We start from the raw sequence: 11111 nt of genomic DNA on the forward strand, positions 1-11111 counted from the left end.
GCCTGCCCTTGGGGTGCCCCGGGCCTGCCCTTGGGGTGCCCCCGGCCTGCCCTGCTGCCCCGGGCCTGCCTTTGGGGTGCCCCGGGCCTGCCCTTGGGGTGCCCCGGGCCTGCCCTTGGCGTGCCCGGCTGCCTCTTCCTCCCTCCCCCGTCCCGTCCCGCTTCCAGGGCGGGGTTTTTGTCACGGTACCGGTTGCTGGAGCCGCCCAGGTGCAGGGGCGTCCTGCGGTGTGTTTGTTGCTGTTCCTGTGCATGATCGCATCCAGGATTATTGCAGGTCGAGAATATGGGTTGGATGAGCAGTCTTTATCTGTGAAAGCCAGAGGATGCTGGTAAATCACTGAATCTGGTAGTTTCGTGACACTCACTTCTGTATTGCATGTGGTTACTTGTGAAGTACGTACTATCTCTTTGTGAAGGCCGCAGGTGAGTGAGAATTCATCACGTAGCGCTTGTTTCAGTCACAGCATCGTATTTGCTGTTCAGCTGGTGGTAGGATACAGTTTTCCTCCTAGTTGAAGGAAGCGTAAAAGTTGGACCTAAAGCTGAAGCAATTTTATACAGTTTTTATCAGTAATAGAGTGGTTAGGTTTTTTTCCTCTTTAAGTGCACTGCCTCAAGGTAGGGTTAGTAGGGACCCTGTTTTTGTATGCTAGTTAGTGCTGCATTGCACATGGGCAGGAGTGGGTGATACTATCTACAGATGCCATCTTGCTCTCTGTTCCTTGAATGGGATGTGATCTGTAAAGGGAGGTACCCAGCAGGTGGAAACAAAGGTTTGAAATAGCTACCTACTGAACAGAACTCAGAAAGACATCTTATCTTTTCAAAACTGCAGCCCAAACTAAATCATAGGCCTTTTTGCTTCTCCAGTTTATGCCACTTAAGCTGTTACAATATTGCTTATGTGAGCTTTTCATGTGGTGTGCAGAAGTCTCTTGAAACATCACAGTGGGGATACAGAACAATACTCATAGTTGCTGTCAGTCAGGCAGCCAGTTTTGTCACTGTTGCAGAAATTAGGAAAGACAGGGAAGTGTTGTGAGGCTGAATAGCAAATTATGTGAACTATATTGAAAACTGAAATTGATTGTTAAACAAAAATACTTGCCAGATTAAGAGTAGCTTGGAGTATAGTTTGTAATTTTATCCATCCTTCTGATTTGTCCCATAAAACAAATGTAGAAGTTGTTCTTTATGGGATTGTTAGAATTGAATTTCCAAAATGTTTTGGAACATTGTCAGCCTTCTGACACTGAATCTGAAGGAAACATCATTGTCTTAAGCCTGGTTCTGAAGCAAGCACCTGGTTGTATGTCACTCCTGCACCCCCATCTAACTCTGCTGGTAACTTTTCTACAAGTGGCCAATTTCAATTGGCCTTTGTAGAGAGATAGCAGCCTCAGAAATATCTAAGAATGTATATATTTCACAAAACAACCATGTCTTTTTTTAAATAGCAATGTCTTTGACAGGACTTTACAGGACTGTTTCAGCATTGTGTTTGTAAACACAATGGAGTTCATGTTGCGAACTGTTGTAAGGACTGGAGTAGACGAAAGCTTCATCTGGAATATTCATTTCTCATAGATAGGTTGGTGGTTTTCCAGCTGAAGAAGGTATATAGGTGTACATTAGGGACACATTTGTATGTTACTTTAAGGTATTTTTCACAGCACATGGATTTTTTTTTTTAATTTTTTTTTTTCAGTTTTTGTTGTTAGAAGGAAAATTAAGAAGCTCTGTCTAGCTTTTGTCAAGAATGGTTTTGTAGCTGTTTTTAAAACTTGAAGCATGCTCGTGTTTTTTTACAACAATCATATCCATTGAGTTTGCTTTGATAAGCTACCTTGATAGCGCTTTTTTTTTCTTATTTTTTTTCTCTTCAAGGTTTTCTTTATGTCCTTTGGCCACTTCTCTGTTGAGTAGGTTTTTTTTCCCATTACTGGTTCCTTACAGCATCCTTGAGATTGTAAAGTATGTTGAAAACTTTGCTCTGTGTGAACAACTGGTATTTTTTTTCCAGGATTTTTTCTTAATCTACTTAATGTTGCAGCTGACATGCAGTGTGGATGTGCTTTTTTGCAGTCAAAATTCATGTAACAGATTCAATCATGTAAGAGGACAGGAATCAGAGAAGCAGCTTATATAGAGTTGGCTTTCTTGGGATTTGGTGTTTCTGTCTCGTGGTGTTGAAGGCGTCCTTTTATGACATTTGGAAAAAAACACCATAAAAAATGCTGTGTGTTTCTCCAATGTCTTAGGAGGTTTTGAGAGGGGGGTGGTCTTTTGCTGCCTGTCCCATGCTGGATCTGCATTCAGTTGTGCCAGCAGGCAGAAGGCTTCTGAGCTGATGGTCTGCTGACCACGAGTGTCTGTGTTCCAACCTTGGGTCTCCCTAAGCACATCTCTTCCACTCAGTTTTTTAGAACCAATCTTAAACGTTGCTGCATAAAAGGTGTTTAAATGTGCATATGTTTCATTAAGCCTGTGGAATCCTGTATGTTTGCAGCATTTGATGGAGACCATACACAATGTTTTTAGGCACGGTATTGGAACAGATGGCAGACTAAAAGAATAAGGTGCTTTGCCCAGGTGTGGGCCTTTAAGTTCTGCGTATTTACCATCAGCTCTTGGAGTTTCTGGGTTGCAGTTGTGTTGGTTTGGAAAGTGCTTTCAGTCTATAAAGCCTTCAGCTCTCTATGTACAGATACAGTTGTGCATAGGGATCTTTTTCTATCATTTTTCTGATTCTAGTAATGAAATAGCTTCTGTGAAGCTGATTCATGTATTTTACTCACCATAAATACATTTCTTTTTCAGATGACTGCAAAATGGAGATAGATAATAAACGAAACAAGAAAACTCTTCTAGACAAGCATGGACAGTACCCAATATGGATGAATTCCAGGCAAAGAAAGAAGATGAAGGCACAGCGTGTTAAAGGGAAAAAAAAATCAAAGGTGGCCAAAGGCCTAGTCTGGTAAAATCAGACTTGTGAAGATCATGGATATTTTACTCAAAAATAAATATCCCAAAATAAGTACATGGTATTTTTCTGCTTGGCCACCAAGTATAACTTACTGTGTTGCATGAACTTTTCAGGAGACTGTTAGGTCAGAAATTATGAAAGCAATATCAACTTGGTATCTGCAGAACTTCAGAACAATACAAAAAGCAAACTGAGTGCCTTTGAATAGACTGTGGTTACCTGTTTTCTTGAGGGGGGTGGATCTTTATCTTTTATATTGTGAACACTGAAAATGCTAAAGGAAATCTAGAAATAATGAAGCTGTAGATGTTTTTTGTGTTGTGATCCTTGTCGATGTAAATTGTCTTTTAGTAAATTCAACCAAAGAATTCTGTAAACATACCATAACCTTTAAATTCTGTAAAATTACCTCTGTTGTGCCAATTTGTGTTGCTTTTAACATCTGGTAATTAACAAAAGTAGCCTTGAACTTAAAAGGTTAAAAGACTTTTATCCACAGAGAGAAAGTTGTTGGAAGAAAGAAGTATTTTACTGCTGTCTGTAACTGAAATATTGTCAGATATTGTCAAATAACTGAAAATAAAATGAATTCTTGTATTATTGAGAATGCAAACACACAGATTGGAAATAAAATAGTTTTATTTAAGACATTTATGTATTTAATACATTTCCATATGTATTTTCAGTAGCCTTTTATTCCTCTTAAAATGGTGCTCATCTATCATGCTTTGCAATGTGGGCATGGGATAAAATACTGCATGATTGCATAACAGATGCCGTTGATGTGTGATTAGCTACAGTTCGTTGCACATTACTTGGCAATAACATGTGATGACAGATGCAAGAATTAGTTGGCCTGAAAGCTGGTGTTTTTAAAATGTCTCTTGTTTCAAGGATGGAAACAATTACAGTACTGGTCCTGCAGTATGTTGCCTGTTGTAGTACCATTCATTGAGACAGAGCATAACCTTTGTCCAACTTCATCCATGGTAGGTTTTGTAATTGCCCACAAATTGTGGTATGTGTTTGTTGTGATAATTTGGGCATAGGGAATAGGATTTGTTATTTTAAAAATAATTACAGTTGCTTATAGTGTGCTGAAATACACTAAGAAGGACTCAACCTGATAGAAAACTTATTTTTTTTCTGGAAAAATGCAGTAGGTTTATTATTATTTTTAGGGGGAAAGTATTTAGCTAAAGAACTACAGAGGTGTCGGAGGAAATACCAACGTGGCTTCTGTTTTCACATACATTGACAGTTAATGAGACTTGCTAAGATGTACAGATCCAGGTTTACCAAATTATATGCCACTAACAACTGTACTTCAAAAATACTTCCATTAAGTTGATAATACCCATACTAAAACAACATGCTTCTCAATTTTTTTGTTTCATTAGATAAGTGGATTTAGCTTTCAGTATCAAATATTTCAGCATTTGGATTAGTACTACTTGAAAAATAGTATGGAGGAAAGTGCTCTTTAATAATTGTGTTTATGCAGAACTGGAGTGGAATGAACAGTCAGTTTGTATTCCCTTACTTAAGCTGTATTTTGCTTGATGTGTGCTTTGGGGAGTTGGTGGAGGGGAGCTTGTTTGTAAATCAGATTACTTTCAGGCAGCTGCTGGTGGGCAAGCAGACTGCTTTTCCTGAGGGGAGAACATCAAACTGGCCAAGTGCTCTCATTTAAGTGTGTGGCTTCAGAGTTGGTTTATTTTCATTCTCCAGGTGTGCAGCCGTGCTCTGTGTCTCGTCTTAGTGAAGGCAGCCACTGCTGTACGTGCCTTACCCTCTGCTCGCTCTGGAGTTATTCCAGCTCTGCCTCTGCTCTTTCCTCTTAAGAGAAAATCATCTGCACAACTCTTTTCTTATTTCTGCTTTTACAACCTGGCTCTGAGTTTTGTTGTACAAATTTATGAGTCTACTGTTTTTTGTGGCCAGATTAGGGATTTGAATCTCAAATGAGAGAAGGCAGATGCTGCACTGATCTTGTATTTAGCAGTTGCTTTCTGCCAGCTGAAACAATAATGGCTGTGTGAGGTATTTCCTTCATGGTGTCCAGGATCAAGTCAAACAGGTTCACTTAAACTACAGATATTTTAAGACATCCTGTTTGACTTTTTGAGCTGAAACAGCGGGTAAGAAAGTAATAAACCTCAGTCTTGAGTGGAAGGCAGCTCTTGGTCTACTACTGATGGACAATGTACAACATCACTGGGGTGAAGATGAGCTCCCTGTAGGCCAGGAAGGAATCTGAGTCGTGGTTTGGGTGGGATCTGTAATCCAGGCTGAAGGCTCACTTGTAGACATCAGGAACCTGGCTAAATGCGCAGCATGGATGTAACCTCAGAGATTGGGTCACAGATGCAGCAGGGAAAATTTATTTTCAGGGATTTCAGTATACATTATATATAGATACTGTAATTCTGTATTTGGAATTTGCTTTGAGCAGCTATTTTTGGCTATGAATACCATTTTTTTAGTCACTGAATATTTATATTGCTGAATCTGAACCACTTTCTGTTTGATTAGTTGATGGAAAAATAATTCTTTTCTCTTTACAGTAGAAGGTGAATTTAAACATACTAGTTTGGGCTGATATACATGTTTTAAAGCCTGCGGAGGGAGAGATTTCCTTAAGAAGCAAGCTATCTGCCTGTAGGCAACATTTAATCCTACCTTTATTTGTTGCCCTTCATATATATATATATGTATATATATTTAAAGTTGTGACTGGGGGGAAGCGTTTGCCGTTGATGAAGCAAACTACTGGAAGTCTAATATTGTGTAACTGAAATGGCATGAGCAGCGGTGGGGCATTTTGAGTGTGTTAACTGCTGTTAAGCAGCTGCTTTGTTTAATTTTCCTACCGCTGTAACTCTGCCCCCTACCTGCACAGCGCGGTGGTAGCTCCGTCTCCTGGACCTGTGAGAGGCAGGGGAAATAGCGTGGTCAGGTTTGAACAACAAGCATAAATGCCAGAGCACAAAGACATAAATATTGTCATTTTACTGAAATGTTTATGTGTATAAAGTGTGTGTGTGTATACAGTATAAAAGCTACATTAGCAAATTGCAAAATGTCCTGGATATCGTCAGCAGTTTCCTGAGACATGACGGCTGCCTTTTGTGATGCAGTACGCAGGACTTGGTTTTAAAGTGGGTTGTTTCAGGTGCCTAAAATAACTGATGGTGGTGACAGTACAGTTCCTGGGCTTTTCGGGTCACTCCTTCCTGCTCTGGGACACCTTTTCTGCATTGTATAGCCGTGTGGGTTGTGGAGCTCATCTGGCTGAGATACACTGAAAATATTCCTATTTTTCCCCATTATTTTTTTTTTCAGCTGGATGGGTTTACAGCACTCCTGTACAAAAAGCGTCAGCAGGAGGCAATACAAGGCTGGAAACAAACAGATGCTGAAGGCAGGGCTGTGTGACAGTCCTCTTGCTTAGGCACTAATCTTGTGAGACACCTTCTCTTCTGTGGCACTAGTGGCTGTTTGTCTTAGTGCAGCATCTTTGAGGATGGGGAGAGGTTCAGGGCATTGAATAGCAATTTTGAAAGTGTTACTCAATGGAGGGTGTAGTATTAGAATAATTGAGCTCAGTGTTCCTTCTTACAGCCCCCATCAAGTTTTGCTCTAGTGCTCAGACAGCCTAGGCTCCACTGGTGCATGTAGTGAGCTGCAAGTTTTCACAGATTCTGTTGGCTTGCCTTATCTTTGGGTTTATTTACAGCTGACACTGTAGTTATAGAGTAGACTAAATCTGCTCAAGGGGTGTCTAGTACTGGAGGAAGAATGTCATGGCCATGTGATGCTACATGCTCCTCATGGTCACCGCTTTTTTTAAACAGAAGTAATCTTCTGTTATCTGTATGAAGGCTCTGTACGTCTGATTCTAGTATGCTACCTTTTCCCTCTGCAGTCTCAAGAGTCACTTGGGTTCTAGTGAATTTGATGGAAGCTGGATGTCTGATCTGTATCAGATTCGTAGTGTGAATTTGTCTGGTATTAGAGATTATATGACTACAGCCTTAGCATTGCAGAAATCTGAGAGGTGCAAGGCAATCTATTCCTCTGGGTGGCATGGTCTTAATTGAGTTATGGCAGTTGTGGGGATTATTAGAGTCTGAAACAATGGCTATGAATTGTTCTCTTCAGGCCAGGGTTTTGCCATCAATTTTAACTTATCTAAGGTTGAGTTTTCAGGGGAGGACTGAGCCATCTGATAGCTCACTGCTGCAGGAAGAGGCTCCTCTTTTCAAGTTCTCCCCCTCCCTTCTGCAGCTGTACTGCCCAATTCATGATTTACTGCTTCAGGAGAAGACATTGGGATTTCTTTTCTTTTCTTTTCTTTTCTCTTCTCTTCTCTTCTCTTCTCTTCTCTTCTCTTCTCTTCTCTTCTCTTCTCTTCTCTTCTCTTCTCTTCTCTTCTCTTCTCTTCTCTTCTCTTCTCTTCTCTTCTCTTCTCTTCTCTTCTCTTCTCTTCTCTTCTCTTCTCTTCTCTTCTCTTCTCTTCTCTTCTCTTCTCTTCTCTTCTCTTCTCTTCTCTTCTCTTCTCTTCTCTTCTCTTCTCTTCTCTTCTCTTCTCTTCTCTTCTCTTCTCTTCTCTTCTCTTCTCTTCTCTTCTCTTCTCTTCTCTTCTCTTCTCTTCTCTTCTCTTCTCTTCTCTTCTCTTCTCTTCTCTTCTCTTCTCTTCTCTTCTCTTCTCTTCTCTTCTCTTCTCTTCTCTTCTCTTCTCTTCTCTTCTCTTCTCTTCTCTTCTCTTCTCTTCTCTTCTCTTCTCTTCTCTTCTCTTCTCTTCTCTTCTCTTCTCTTCTCTTCTCTTCTCTTCTCTTCTCTTCTCTTCTCTTCTCTTCTCTTCTCTTCTCTTCTCTTCTCTTCTCTTCTCTTCTCTTCTCTTCTCTTCTCTTCTCTTCTCTTCTCTTCTCTTCTCTTCTCTTCTCTTCTCTTCTCTTCTCTTCTCTTCTCTTCTCTTCTCTTCTCTTCTCTTCTCTTCTCTTCTCTTCTCTTCTCTTCTCTTCTCTTCTCTTCTCTTCTCTTCTCTTCTCTTCTCTTCTCTTCTCTTCTCTTCTCTTCTCTTCTCTTCTCTTCTCTTCTCTTCTCTTCTCTTCTCTTCTCTTCTCTTCTCTTCTCTTCTCTTCTCTTCTCTTCTCTTCTCTTCTCTTCTCTTCTCTTCTCTTCTCTTCTCTTCTCTTCTCTTCTCTTCTCTTCTCTTCTCTTCTCTTCTCTTCTCTTCTCTTCTCTTCTCTTCTCTTCTCTTCTCTTCTCTTCTCTTCTCTTCTCTTCTCTTCTCTTCTCTTCTCTTCTCTTCTCTTCTCTTCTCTTCTCTTCTCTTCTCTTCTCTTCTCTTCTCTTCTCTTCTCTTCTCTTCTCTTCTCTTCTCTTCTCTTCTCTTCTCTTCTCTTCTCTTCTCTTCTCTTCTCTTCTCTTCTCTTCTCTTCTCTTCTCTTCTCTTCCCTTCCCTTCCCTTTCCTTTCCTTTCCTTTCTTCCTCCCTCCCTCCCTCCCTCTTTCTCTCCCTTCCCTCTTTCTCTCCCTCTTTCTCTCTCTCTTTTTTTCTCTTTTTTTTTTTTTTTCTTCTCTGAGCTAAAAGGGAGAGGACTGATGACTTCCTTCCATTTAATGAGCACTGCACAGTTGTCACAAGCCCTCTGTGTCCACTGACTTTTTATTCTTCCTGTACTCCTCCAGGGTTCTGATTTCAACTTTTGCTTATCAATAGCAACAGTTTTGAAAGGAAAATAGAAGGCAGAATGGGAAGAAGAGAATTTTTGTGCTGCCCCCTTTCCATCTTCCCAGTCACTTTAACACCACCCTTAGAGGTCACTAATTTTTCTGATGCACATGTATTGATAGAAGCGGTCTGAAATGTTATAAACAGTATGTAGTACAGTGGCAGGGGGTTGCGTGTTAAGGGTCCTACACAAGGTAGCACGAGGATTGATTTGTGAACGGCTTCTGTATACTGAGGGTGAACAGTCGGTGGATTGTTTTCCTCCAAATTCAGTCTAAACTACTCAGGAGACTAGGAAGGCTAGGAGTTATATTTTTCCTGATTTAAGAAACTATTATTCAGCATATTTTGACTCTAATTGCAGTTAATTTTCTTATAGGGCTTCTGAAGTCTGGATGTAGATTTTATAGCATTTTTAGACTTCTGCATTTAACCAGAAATTGGACTTGGAGACAGTATTTCAGAAAACAAAGGCACATTTGTTCGACTCATTACTTCTCATCCAACAGATCCCTCCATACCTGCTGCTGTTACTTGAAACATGTATAATGTCTCTTCTTAGAAAGCAAGCAAAATTTTAATGTACAGGTTCAACACCAATTCAGTGCTACAGCTTGCTACCTTGTGTCTTGAAATTACTTAGACAACAGACGTTCTGTAAGCTTGGGCTTGGCTTTGACAGATTGTATGTTACGTATGTATGGAATAAGAAAGCTTTAGATCTATTGATTGTGCTTCCTGGTCTGGTTCTATAACCTTACAGTTAGTTTCTGTCCATTTTTCTGTGCAGAAAGGATCAGAGCCAAGCGATGGCATGCAAATGGTTACAAAAGATTTCTATGAAAGATTAGAGAGAGAGTCGTGTGTCAGTGACTTTTTGCTTGTATTGTCAGGTTTAGATCATGATCACTTCTGCTACTGAACATCCCCACCCCAAATTCAAAATTCAAGTTAGTTCTCTTAATATAAAGAATATGTGCAAACAAATATTTTAAAAGAGTGAACGTAGAAAGCCCTGATATGTTGCTTTTTCTAAACTTCTTGCACTCCTCTAGAAGGTAATATTGTCAGAGAATACAAAGAAGCCAGAGACCAGAGTGTACCAGGTTATGTGGGAAGCTGATGGTGGAGCTGCAAAAAGGTTATTCTTTCTCTCCTAAATGTTCTTAAGAGTGAGTCTTTGTGAAAATGGCATGAGGATTGCCAGGCTTGTTCTAGAGAAGCTGCAGCCAGAGTATTGTCCTTATACAAATAGTTTCCTGGGCTGTTCATCATAGCCCTGGCTGTTACCATGTTGAACATAAAAAAAATAAAAATAAATCATTATTGCTTGATTGTAAGACCAGGATGTAAGATCATCCATGGGAAAATTCACAGGTTGGGCTGATGATGGAAGAACTTTTGTAACTGTTGCTCCAGTATAAGGTATGGTGTTTGTATATACACACATCTATGTTTTTATCTGTCCCTTTCAAAGGGGCAACTGAGCGAATGTCAAGAACTAGGCCTTCTCTTTTTCTCTCTGGAGGAAGAAAATCCCATGTATGTCCTTTTTTATGATTATTATTATTTTATTGCTATTTCTAATTAATTCTAGTCTGCTAAGCCCTCTAAGTGTTCATTATTTCAGAACAATTGTTATAAAACGGAAAATGCCCAACCAACCAACCCAAGCTGCAGTTCAGTTTCCCTGGCTAGCCAGTGTGATGCCAACAGCCAGCGTGTAACACATGCTATCAGAGCTCATCTCAGGGATTTCTCCCCCTGCTAGTCACAGAGGGGCTAGTTTGAGGAAGTAATACTTTTTTCCTTGTGGAGAATAAGCTTGCTTTTCTAACTCTTCACCCAGCTTCTGAAGGATGCTCCCAGCAGCTGGAGCTGGAGCTGTGCATGTCTGGTGATCGCCCTGTGACAGTGATGGGCAGAGGAGGAAGCAACAAAGTGGCTCTGCAATGTGTTTCCCTGGTCCCATCTCAGCATGTCAGTGTCCATAACAGCACCATCCAAACTCACCAGTAGCAGACTGGGTTATCTGGTGCCATTATCTGCTGCCATCTGATGCCACTATCTATGGCATCAACCCCTCAGCGAGCGCTTCAAATTCCGCAGCGACACGGGGGAGGTGAGTTCGCGCCTTCAGCCTATTTCCTCCGAAATGTCGTAGTGCTGTGATGACCCGGTCCATCTGCGGGCATTTTTCGGAAAGACGCCGTGGAGAACGAGCCTCCCCCCAAGGAGCAAGGAGCTCGGTGCAGGCAGCCTCCCTGCGGCCCGGACTCTGCGCTGGGGCGCGCTGCTCGGTAGGTGGCACCAGCGGAGGGGCGGCGGGGGTCCCTGCAGCTCTGTCATCCCTGCCCTGCCCTGCCCTGCCTGCACTGCCC

At 41.1% G+C, this 11111-nt stretch overlaps 1 protein-coding gene across 1 annotated transcript; it reads left to right on the forward strand.

The window, feature by feature from the left end:
* The first annotated feature begins 285 nt into the window (after positions 1 to 285).
* On the forward strand, positions 286 to 2986 carry LLPH (LLP homolog, long-term synaptic facilitation (Aplysia)). Its single transcript, XM_009997769.1, has 2 exons — positions 286 to 289; positions 2823 to 2986. The coding sequence occupies exons 1-2, from the start codon at positions 286 to 288 to the stop codon at positions 2984 to 2986; spliced, it is 168 nt and encodes a 55-aa protein (XP_009996071.1).
* The last annotated feature ends 8125 nt before the right edge of the window (positions 2987 to 11111 follow it).

The sequence above is a fragment of the Chaetura pelagica genome, unplaced genomic scaffold (assembly GCF_000747805.2).
Source record: "Chaetura pelagica isolate M959 unplaced genomic scaffold, ChaPel_1.0 scaffold314, whole genome shotgun sequence".
Lineage (NCBI taxonomy): Eukaryota > Metazoa > Chordata > Aves > Apodiformes > Apodidae > Chaetura > Chaetura pelagica.